Source organism: Orussus abietinus, unplaced genomic scaffold (assembly GCF_000612105.2).
Source record: "Orussus abietinus isolate OABI.00-Male unplaced genomic scaffold, Oabi_2.0 scaffold489, whole genome shotgun sequence".
NCBI lineage: Eukaryota > Metazoa > Arthropoda > Insecta > Hymenoptera > Orussidae > Orussus > Orussus abietinus.
Window position 1 is genome coordinate 26863 of NW_019394639.1, and position 12209 is coordinate 39071.

Genomic DNA, 12209 nt, shown 5'->3' on the forward strand with positions numbered 1-12209 from the left:
GATCACCTCCTGCAACGTTCCCAATTACTTAATTTGCCGAAAACTGCGATGTTACCGCGGCTGTTAACAAGTTTTTAACAACGTTACCGAACGATGATAATTCCACGTTATATTGTATTAATGCATCTTTTGAATAACATTCGTGATATATCATGTTATTCTAGTGGCATGTAACTGTAACAGTGTGCTTGGTGGGTACTGACTTTATTTACATCACTGACTTGTTTATTTACTCATTGACGTTACATTAGTGATCGACGAATACACTCATGAACGGTGCTCTATCAGCGATATTATATCAAAATTCACCTATTGAAACAGCAGAACTTTTGAAGTGACCTAATAATTGTTTTTTAAACTCTTTTATGCCATACCGGTTTCTATTATTAATGGGCGTTATTTTCAATCTGCCATGATTTATTTATCCAGGTCCAGATTGCGTATCCTACTTTATTTTTTAAGCTTAAAGATATGTCTTCAGGGATTCAAATTACTTTTATTTGCGAACTCGGTGTAATTAATTGATAAAATTAGCTATATGCGTGTATGCATTTTTACGGTAGAAAGATCATTTTATATATATATCAAAACGTGAAAATATTTATTAAACTTTTCTCCAAACTGGGTGCGCCGAATCAATTGAAACTTTAACACGTGATTATGGAGGCCCTAAGGAAGAACGCGATGTTTGCGAAATTTCCTTAAAACAAAATAAAAAATTTCTCCTTTCGGTTCTTCTCCGAGACAAATACAAATGTTTTTTTTCCGCAAAATAACATTTCACGAGTGTCACGTTCTTCCTTAGGGCCTTCATAATCTGGTGAAGAAGCTTCCAATGATTCGCTGCACCCAATTTGGAGAAAAGCCTTATAAATATTTGGACTTTTTGGTATACGACACTTTCATATCACCTTAAGAAACTTTAACGTTAATTCGAATTTATGGAGATCGCAGGATCGATCGATGATGATCTTGAATGGACCGCTAAGAAAAATCCTCTCGGAGAGCTCAGCTGAAATTCTTGGCCTACTTTTGGCATCATTATCTCGATTGGCGTGCGGAGTATGGCATTTGCCACTCTCGTGACAGTGTAATCGTTTCGGATTCAACGGGGAAGAGAAAACGGAGGCAAGAACGTGTCGAGGGAATGTATCCTCTTCCTCGTGAGCAATGCGATGGCCTCGGAGTATTTAATCCTAACGCGCTTAAGAAAAGAATCCCTCGCAAGAGATTATTAATCAAAGCCGATTCCATAATTTCTCCATCCCCTCGCGGTCATAATTCATTGTCCTCGCTTAAACAATAATCGTTCCCGTCCAAAAGTGAAGGTCGGATTTGGTCGAAAAATCGAGTGAATAAAAAGAGAATCCCGTCGCCGCATTCGAGCCGGGAACGTTCAAGTGAAGGTGAAGAAAAGTTAATGCGTTCGAACGTTTGATCTAGATACCTTCATCCTACTTTCAAGCCGATTATCTTGATTGATGTGCAAAAAAATGCACTCGCGTTCTACCCGCGAGGAAGAGAAGGCCGCTGAAAGAGCGATTAGCTCGGAGACCGAAGGGCAAAAAATTCCCACAGGTATCCTTAGACGAAGCTCGAAAGCAGGACCGAAGGAAAGGCGATCTTCGGAGGCGCCTAATCTGCATATTTCCCAAGTGATTCCTCGTAAGTTAATCAGGTCCAGGCTAGGCGTCCACTTGTCTTGCTCTCGTTAAAGCAATCCAAATCTATAATCAGCGGTTTCGCAAATCACAATGCACGGGTTGAAATGCCAGGACGTCCGAAAAAGTAGACCATCGACATTTTTCAAACTGGACGGCTTTCATCCTACTTTCCTCGGCGTAGCATTCGTCCGAGTACCGTAATTACCTATCATCAGCCAGGGCGTTAATCATTAATTTAACTAATAGCCCCCGTCGCGGCGAAGCCAGTTATTAAGCTGGAAACGTTCAGATATCCTCCAAGAATAAACTACCTTTATTTTAGAGGATTAGGTATTGATTCGGAATCGCGAGAAAATGTATGAGGTAGATATGCCAACATTTACGGTGCCGTCGGTAGCCATTTATACAAGAACCAGCCCGACACGATCATCCGACTTTCTACTCGAACGTTTCCTTCTCCGATTCGCAGAAACGGTTCAACCGGGTTAAACAGCAATTAGTATACAGTGACGGTGTCATTTTAATTGTCATCCGACCTGATCGGTCTCTAACCGGGGCTGGAAAACTGGCCTCAAGAGTCGGTTGCAACCGGGAATGCATATGCAACAAGTACTCGCCCTGTCTCAACTAGTCTAAAATTGCATGTAAGGGATTTTCGCCAAAACGATACTATTAATCAGTCCGCACCAGCGAGAATAATAATCACATTTGGAGAAAAGTTTTGTAAATATTTTCACGTTTTATATATACAGAATGACCCTTTCATATGACCTTAACATGCCCAAACTTTGCGATAAGAATTCGGTGGCATTTCACGCATATACATGGCTTTGCGCATCCGTATACAACGTATATAAATGTACATTTGGCGCGAGGTACATTAACAGCAGCATTCGTTGCCGAAGAGGCGTTCGCGATCTTCCGTCCAATCCGTCATCCTAGCTAAATCGTCGGTCAGATAGTCGTTATTAATCATCGCCGTGCCCGGTATTATGCGGAAGTTGCCTGGTTAAGCATTCTTTCAAATCGGAAATGTGGTATAACCGGATCTTGGCGCGTCCGATTACCGACCAGGCCACCCGGTGAAAACTTAACTTGGTCCATTTCACATGAGGCTGCAATCCCGGCGTCGATCCATCCACCGGTCACCGGAGCTCCGAGTCCGAAAATAATTCCCCCGTGAATCTCGTCGAAGGAGTGCTAACCTAGAAATAAATGGTTTCAATTTAGTCCCGAGCAAGATACCGACCGAGTTAATGACGCGTCCGAGCGGTCATGCGCGAAACGAGAGGAAAACGTAGCCGCGAAATAGGCATATCTAATGTTCCTCGAACCGCGAGTCAACTACTTGTCGCGTCGAGTTAGCGGAACAAGGTCGCCAAGGTTAACAAACGAGGATTCCTCGGAGGCTCTTACCTGCCTTTGCCATACTTTACCGGGACTAACATTCCGTTTCAACTCGAGCGAAGCCCGAGTGAGCCGTAATTCTGAGTCATCTTACCCCGTTATCATCCAGGCTAGGTCCAACTTCCATCATTCGACGTGCACGGTGATTTACTTATGCGCACTCGTGTACGGATACGTACGTGTACGTACGCACCGTCCATCCCGCTATTTCAATATTGCCTGGAACAGGTGGGCAAGGAAGACGAGCAACGACCTTCTCAAATAGTCCGCCTCTTTTATTCCCCCGACTCGTCCTCGCGCGCTAAAGACGTGTCCAAAATTATAACAGATTATTTTTAAAATTCCTGTAATAATATCTCGTTTATCCCCCCGACTCGTCCTCGAGCGCTAAAGACGTGTTTAAAATTAGAACAGGTTTTTTTTGGTCATAATTCCCGTAATAATTCCTCTTTTATCCCCTCGACTCGTCCTCGAGCGCTAAAGACGTGTCCGAAATTAGAACGGGTTTTTTTTTTCATCAATCCCGTAATAATTCAAGACAGTCGTTTAGGAGTGATTAAAGGGGTAGCTTTTTACTTGCGTAAAACTCACAGGACGCGCTAATGGTAATGGCAGCTCGGTCGTGGACAGGTAGGTCGTTCGTACTTCGCATTAAATTGCCTAAGGACAGACCGGATCGCAGGTGCACCAGGGTGGGCCTCTTTTTAGGCTCCAAACGGCCACCAACTGGTTCCCTCTTCCGCTAACGAGGTCCCTTAATTGGCCGCCACTCCTTAAATTGAAACGTCACTCCTGCAATCGAACGCCGTAATTCATCTTTAATAATAAAATAGCGATGCTATAAAACGACCGAGTTTTGGGCTCGCGTGCGCGTCGGCCTGATCACGCGAGATTGGGTTATTTCCAGTGACATGAAAAATGCATCCTTGTAATCTATGGGCTACCCCTTTACCGTCTTCGGGAGCCCCGAGCCTCTCGCCGGACGAGTCGCCCTACGTCCGAATGTTCCTAGGTGATTGCCGTTTCCTTTGTCAAAGGATTTCTCGGAGACTTCGATGCTGCCCAGTGGGACGCCGATCGGTCGCCATTTTGTTCCTGGCTTGTTTTCGTCCGTAGGACGCGCAGAATGAGCAAATTCTCGGTAGAATAAAATTCGGAAGATAACTGTGATACATACCGTAAGTTACTGAGAATATCGTGAATTTATGAGAACATTAATTTTGTTACTTATATACTTGAGGTTCCCTCACTTAAGGTAACGTTTCTATTTTCAATGCACTTCGAAGCTTCAAGCTTAAGAGTAATGAATATCATTAAAAACTATTAATTGTAGAGTTTTATTTACTTCCAGCTGAAGATATTTACGTGTAACTTCACGGGAATTCCACGTGATTTGACTCGGAACAGGCCATATCATACATATTTTATTAATCCGATAGCGTCGTTCGACGAAACAAATTAGAGGTTATGATGGAAAACGTAGAACGGAAGTTCCCGGATCTCGTACTTCTCTGCAACCAATCGGGACCCCTCGTTCACTCCGTTGCGAATATTGAAGTTCTCATAATTTTTCCAGGAAAGTAAAACAATTTGGAGAAGTCACCGATAAGTTGGCAGGAATTTCTCATCGCTCCTGACGTAACTTACCGGGCTTAGAACTCTAAGGACGAGTCCACGCGAAATACGTTCCTGGGACGACTCGGCATTACCATTAACCCAGTTAGCGCGTTTCACGCGTTATTTCAGCCCGAGCGGGACCTCAAGTGCCTTTCTATGCGATTTGCAAGCCTCGGACGAATTGCTCCAATTGTCCGGCAGCTGGGCCAATCGGATAATGGCCGCTTCGATTTCGCGTGTCTTAAGTCGTCTACGAATCGCGCGCTCTCCCTACGCTTACCAAGAAACTCGGTAGTTTCGCATCGAATAGCATTTGCATAAATATACACGAACACATTGTACACGTGTGCGCAAAGCCACGTGTACGCGTGAAACGCCATCGAGTTCTTAAGAGGATGTTAAAATGGCGTCCAAAAGTTCAATAGTTTATGAAACTTTTCTATGAACTGGGTGTACCGAATCGTTTCAAACTTCACAATATGAATATGAAGGCTATATGTAATTGTATAAATATACATGAATACGTATACATTGTGTATGTCAGGACCTCCTTCATAGCCTCTGTATTCACATTGTCAAGTTTGAAACGATTCAGTACACACAATTCTGAGGAAATGTTTCATAAATGAGACTTCTATGACGCGACTTTCACATCCCTTTAACGGCTAGTTTGGGCATGTTAAGCCCGTAAAAATTAATTTCTCTGTATTTAAGAATTCCCTGCAGCCCAGGACTGAGATACATAAATAGAAATGGTTTTCGCCTAGGGGTTGTTAACTCGGAAATCAGGGAAAATAATTTCCTTCTTTGAGAGTCGATTGCCCTTTATTTCATATAACATACAAGAATGCGATTCGGTAACAAGTGACGGTCGGCCTTAAATTTGTGTTTTGGCGATTTCCAACGATTTCCAGTGATTTCTGCTTCCGATTTCCAGCTGATTCCGAACCTAAAAATCCACGATTTTTTGAGTGAATACCCCGTTTTTTTTCGGGTTTAGTGGCGCATCCCTACGACCTAACCATTGCCATAGCCAACCAATGAACATCCTCGGTTGAAGTGAGGTTAATTCCGAGAGTAGAGACCACCTTCGATGGGCCCATGCGTGAAATTTCTTCACCGAAATGGCCGCCGCGAAAAATCGACGGAAGCTCAAGGCCCCCGGTGAGTGCAACGACCTCTGGCGTTACGAAAGTAACGACTGCACGCTTCGATCGAGGGTATTAAGCCGCTCTTAAGAATCCTCGGGGACGGTTCGTCGTCGCGCACTGCCACCTCGATTCCGACTTAATTACACGGATAATTTCGCAGGCAGACTCGCAGGAAGTAACTAGGAGGAGCCACTAGGTGGAGGCGCTCACTCGCAGCCACGGCGACATAACCTCAAACGTGGCTTAACGTACACCGACACGATGGTATTTTACTTATTTTATTGCTTTTTACCGCATTTTACCGAAACTCTCAAGAAAATCCCAGGAAACGAGTCGTTGTGCCGAACGTAATATCGAGATCGGGCAGCGGGTAGTGCGGTCTCGAGTTTTGACGCGACTCCGCTAGAGAGCGCCGCGTTCGAATCGGTTCAAACTTGCGCGCCACGATCGGCAATGCCGGAAGAGCCCTTTCGCTGGTCGGTGATCGATCGGCACGGCGTCGTTACGAAATATTACATTTAATCGGCCTCGAGTCTGAAAACTCGGACCGGCCCGTTATTTCTGCTCGCGCACGACACTCCGGACTAGTCCGAACCGTGACTTGCGCGGATGCACCGATTTGATTGGGCCCGAGTGGGCCGACCAAGAAAAAACGTAACAAGCGTCCATAGTCTTCGGATCCGCCGGAAAGTCCGTTTCGATCCTGCTAACGAACCGTGAGACCATATTTTCGCCACCGAAGCGGGGAAGAAAAAAAAGAGCACTAAAAAAAGATTCCGTTCCGTATCGAAGGAAGCAGCCATTACGGCCATCGTTCCGAATGGCGTTAGGCCGCGCATGTGTTCCTAGATTTACAAGATTTATCGGACAGCGAAGTCCGCACCGAGACTTCCGGGCGTGGCCGCGGCAGGACTTATTACCGTTAATCCGTCGATCGCATTAATTACGCACTTGCACTCGCAACCGTAAACCACGAGGTACATAGAGCGGAGTGCGGGAGCACGGCTCGAGGAGAACCGGGAACGGGATCGCCGCCCACGGGCCGGCGCCTCGGGTCCTTTGGGATCGGCGATCTCCACCAGAGAGCGAGGAACCCGAGGAACAAAAGAGGGAACGTGCTTTCGAGGAGTATGCTCACGTGACGGTTCGCCAGTCGCCCTGGAACCGAGTCTCGCCGGTCACGAAATCGCCGTTATCGGCTACTTTAATTGGCAGATCGCTATCTAACGACCAATACCGAACGCTCGGTTTTAACGATATTCGGATTCCCCCTGATAAAGAAATTTTGGAACACGCGATGCCACCCTCGGAGAGCCCGGTGGAACGCCGACTACGGTCCAGCTACGCTCGCTTAATTTGATCGACATTCGAGGAAAAACCGGACTGCCTGGTGAGGGCAAAACGTCGAGCGAGATGTCACCTTCTTGTTTACAGGAATACCGACACGCCGTGGCGAGATCCATTTCAGTCATTCTCCGTTCTTCCAAGGGCAAGTGACGTAATCGCTGTCTACGGTGATTTACCGATCGGCGAGTTCCTGGGGAGGCAATTATACGTCTTCGGATGCCACGCTGTGCGGAGATAAGTCCTGTGTGGTCCGATGCCACTCCTCGTTAAGCTCCCTCCGAGTGACAAGAACGGGCCAAGGTGTGACTTCGAAGCCTTGCGATCACCTCGACTCCTTCAAAGTGAGTAATTTCTCGCAATTAATATATTAACCCTTGCGATGTCTCGACGCAGCTCGTTAACCTAAATAAAATATAAATTGGGTATGGTTTATAACGACATAACCTCAAAACCTGATAACACTTAACCCTCTATGGGCCCGTGTAACTTTCAGGTCACATTTTAAATGAAAAATTTTTTTTTCATTTGCATATATAGGTTCCTAGTTGCTGATTTTTCGTTCCCCCAATTTTTTTTTATTTAATGAAAAATTCGGCCCATAGAGGGTTAACGTAGTAATGAGGAGAATGACGTTGTCGGTCACGGTAATGCAGGATTTATAATGGCTGAATCCAGGAGTTTCTCCTGCAATTGGCATTCACGATCATAGTGCCATTCCTTTGCTGATAGGCGAATATTTTTTAGTTAGAGTCGAACGGTTTACGGGATCCGGATTGTGGTCACGACACACGAAACACTCGGACATCGTTCCGTGCCGCGTTTCACAACAGAGGATGTTTATTTAATGGAAACGCAGTCGAGCCCTTTTTCTCCTTCGCTCTCGCTCTCGAGATAAGTCTCCCTTTCCACGTCTCTTCCCTTTTCTGCTCTGCTAGTCCGATCGCGTCGTTAACACGCAAGAGAACCATAAATCCCCGGCGCGCATTATCCGGTTATTGTCGCGGGTTAAACATATATTTCGCGCTGCTCCGAACAGGATTTCCCGAGATTTTTGTCCGCGCATCCCCCTGGCACTTTAATGCATATATATATTACTTTATTTTTCATTATTTATACAATAGTTGCAGTTTTTCATGTCGGCGGTTTCGAGAAGCCGCCGCGTTGACGGTTAAGGAAGTATTACCGTCTAGAAGTTTGTTTTTTAAGTCATTTTTAGGAATTAATTTTGAGAAAACTATCAAACCTACAGTGCCGGGGTTTTTCACGCGTATTAAGGCCGATGTCTCGTTAGCGCTACGGTGGCAAGCGACAGAACTACGAAGCGCGAATAAGAGGTTCTGATTGGCTGCAGTGAAACAGCGGAATGGGGAAATTTCTGTCGGGCGTTTGGCGATTTCTGCCGCACAAAAGGTCAACATTTCAGACTTTTCTGCAACGTCTCATGCCCTAACTGGTTTAGTGCAGGTTTACTTCATTAAAGCGACGAAAATTTTGTCGCAAGCCGACATTTCTCGCTTGCCGCTTGTCGCTGTAGCGCTAATAAAATATCTGCCCGAAGAGGTTAGAAATCGACGCGAAAGAGAAGACGTTTTCGTAAGTTTTTCGGCGAGTAGTTTCGATTTCATCTCTAATCCGTAATGTCACCTGCCATAATGTCCTACTACAGCGATCAATCGATCGACTTAAGATCGATCCTTGGCCGACTCCGAGGCGAGTTCAACGAGCGTTACGAGGGAGATTGGCTTTTACACCTGGTATATCGAGAACTCGGTCGAACTCGACGCTGAACGTTGTCTGCGCCAGGTGGTCGCATCGTGAACCGTTAATGCAGCCTCCTTACCGGTCCACGCAAAGAACAGCGCCGATCCCCATTATTCACCGGCGACCAATTTACGACTTTATTCCCGATCCTCCTCGATTTGGTCGGCGCCATTACCAGCGTACTCGTTAATACGAGTAGCGGTACTTCCCCAACGATCGAGGGCCCGCTTCTTGGAATTATTATCGCGCATCCGACACAAAAAAAGAAAACCCACCGGGTTGCATTGTCCTCGACTGGATTGCAGATGTATCGGCAAAATGGCGTGAAATATTAATTGCAAAGTTTAGGCAGTCTCGTACGGCTAATCTTGGAAGGGTACGGAAGGTGTTAATTATCAGTCGCTGTAATTTGTCAAAGATCTAAAGAAGAGAAGCGAAAGCTCGCGGATGGTCTCAGGCGGTCGGTAACCTTATTCGCGCCATCTAGCGTGGCTACGTTTTACTGCTTCAAAATTTGTGGGTCGCCATCTTGTGTGTATTGTGCGAAGTGCGAGAACCTCGAACGAGGTATCTTATGTCGGTGTTCCGCATTCTGCATGGGACAATCTATTTTTATCTGCCGATAAGTATCTCCGCGCCGGCCACCTGTGGATCGAAGTTTTAAAACTGTTTAAAACTCGAGATCGGAATGTCAGAAGTGGTCGGAGAGTTCGGCTGTAAGGAGGTAGCGGATTTTTAAATTACTTGGGCGGTTATGTATTGATGGGAGCGATTTATGGGTCGCTGGAATAATCGATGGTGTCGCATGACAAGCTTTGCTCCCCTCACATTTCCCCTAACAACAGAATAAACGCGTAAACAAACCCTGTAATTGACCAGTCTATGTATTGCCTACTACGTGTAATCGATTAGTAATTGTACTTTATTGTAGAATCCTTCCCTAAAGAAATGACTACGAAAGTGGTGCAGCCCAACGAAATAAAGGACATGCTGCAGCAACTGGCAGACGTACCGATCTTCGGTGTCTCAGAGAAGATAACTATGTTGCAAGATAAAGGCACGGCGGAGCTGGACCCCAACATAATTATGAATGCGAGGCACAAAATATTTCAGGAGCCACTGCAGTTTTCGCCAGCTCAAGATGCAATTTTGGCTGAAGCAAAAAGGTAGGAATTTCCTTTATTTGTATTTTACTCAAAATGTTTTGGCAATTTTTATAATTTTTATGGTCCCTGCCTCTCGATCCATTTCTAGACTACTGATCAGCGAGGAAGTACAAACTCTGTATCAGAAACGAGGACAACGAATACTTGAGTCGGAATTAAAGAAATTTGAGAAAACGCTCAGCGAATCGCGACCACGGTGTTCCATGGGGAATGCATGTAATAGAAAGGTACTAGCTAATTCAAGTAATTCAGAATTTTGGAAAATAGTCTCTCACAAAGATCAAAAAAAAGATTTGCTCATACCAAGGAAAAAAGTTATTAATAAATTGGTTAATAACGAGAGAGCAGATGGGAACAACGTTAATCAAGATAATAAATCATGTCTGGGAAGCATCAAAGTTACTATCAAAGACAAGCCAATGTCTGAGATAAAGGAACAAAATGCTAAGACACTTAGGATATGTTTTGACGCTTTGAAACTATATGCTTATGAACAGCAACGTTTACGTAATATAAAAAATACAGTACAAGGAAAGATCGCCCGAAGAAGGTTGCAAAGATATTTTGAAATGTGGAGATCTCATGTTAATACTACCAAAGTGCTTGCTCGGAAAAAGTCGGCATCTTCGAATACACTGGATGAGCATAAAATTGAACTCTTCCTAAGTGCAATTACAGAAAAGCAGAAACAGCTTACTAAAATGCAAAAATTGTCCGAAAGGAAATCAGCTACGCAAATACAGCATAGTAAATGTAGTGATATATCGCAAAAAATTCAAGGTGGTAGACGTTCTGGAACTGAAGCAATAGAGAATCGTCTAAATGCTCAGAAGAAAATCATTGCCGAACAAAGAATGAAACTAGCCGAACAAAATAGAATCATTGAGGAAATGAAATTGCAGCAATTGCAGAACGACACTCGGAATGCTGGTAAAGAGACATTAAATGCTGTGAAGGAAACTCTCGTCCACTGTGGTCGAAAGACTCGTAGAAGCTTGATACACCTGATGCTTGAAGAAGGCTATAGGTAGAACAACTTCTTTGGAGACAATTTGTTGCGATTGACAACTGTTTATTTTATTGTTTATCCATTAAAGGGATAAAGTTTTGGAAGCAGCACCAAGATTGCCCACTCCACCACAATTCCTCCTAAGGATGGAAGCTCGAGCGGAAGCACGAAGGGAAAGAATTAAAAGAGCCGAAGAAGCTCGAGCCAGAAAACTTGAAGAACAGAGAAAAATAGAGGAGGCGAAGAAGACAGAAGAGGAGGAAAACAGGAAGAAGGCACAGCAAGAGGTAAATATTTGATTTTTACAAAACAATTATTCTTTAATACTTAATTATTGTGGATCGTTAGGCTTTAAAAGATGCCAGGAGACTTCATGAGGAGCAGGAGAAACGTCGGGCTAAAGAAGCCGAAAAGAGTAAAAAGTTAAATGCAACCGCAGATCAATTCTATAGGAAGTATCTTCTGCGGCGATACATTATGGATCCACTAATATTACTCATAGAAATGAAATACGATTACATTAAAAAGGCCCAAAAATGTTATACACAAATTTTACTACGGAGGGTTTTTAAGGCATGGCATGCAGAAACACTAAGGCAGGGTCGAATTAAGATGGAATTAGTTATTACAGTACACGAAAGAAACATGTTATGGCATGCATTAATTCATTGGAGAAAGTTGACGAAGCTTGAAACTCAAAAGTATCAAACTGCAATAGATTTTCATGACATGCGTGTAATGGTCCGGTGTATGAAGGTTTGGTATAACAGAACGCTGGAAAGCAAAATGGAAGAATTGAAAAAACAGCGGTTAGCTGAAGAAAAATATGAACAAACATTAAAGCAGAAATATTTCAAAATGTTGAAAAAATATCTTCAGATCGCTGGTGAAATTGAAGAAAGTGAGAGGAGACGAGATAAGTGGAGAGAATTGGTTCAAAGGGTCGTACCCGATTTTGATCCGAAGCAAAGGGGTGTTGCTATAGACTATTGAACGGTAAAGAGAATTTGTAAATTAATCATTAGCTATCACATTTAAATTTTGAGAATTGTGATTTACAGCTTGAAATTTTCTATTTTTATATTTA

At 44.1% G+C, this 12209-nt stretch overlaps 1 protein-coding gene across 4 annotated transcripts; it reads left to right on the forward strand.

Moving 5' to 3' along the window:
- Window positions 1-7378: 7378 nt before the first annotated feature.
- On the forward strand, window positions 7379-12178 carry LOC105702581 (caldesmon). Of its 4 annotated transcripts, none has more exons than XM_012430247.1 (5): window positions 7379-7527; window positions 9879-10113; window positions 10202-11140; window positions 11211-11409; window positions 11471-12178. In XM_012430247.1, the coding sequence occupies exons 1-5, from the start codon at window positions 7440-7442 to the stop codon at window positions 12113-12115; spliced, it is 2106 nt and encodes a 701-aa protein (XP_012285670.1). In that variant the 5' UTR covers window positions 7379-7439; the 3' UTR covers window positions 12116-12178. The 4 variants fall into 4 exon arrangements, with proteins under 4 accessions (XP_012285670.1, XP_012285671.1, XP_012285672.1 ...); XM_012430248.1 differs by lacking the exon at window positions 7379-7527 and adding an exon at window positions 9575-9671; XM_012430249.1 differs by lacking the exon at window positions 7379-7527 and adding an exon at window positions 9711-9814.
- Window positions 12179-12209: the final 31 nt, after the last annotated feature.

Coding starts and splice junctions, on each gene's coding strand:
- LOC105702581 (XM_012430247.1), top strand. CDS start 7,440: ATGCCACTCCTCGTTAAGCTCCCTCCGAGTGACAAGAACGGGCCAAGG. Junction 7,528..9,878: donor ATCACCTCGACTCCTTCAAA/GTGAGTAATTTC, acceptor ACTTTATTGTAG/AATCCTTCCCTAAAGAAATG. Junction 11,141..11,210: donor ATGCTTGAAGAAGGCTATAG/GTAGAACAACTT, acceptor TATCCATTAAAG/GGATAAAGTTTTGGAAGCAG.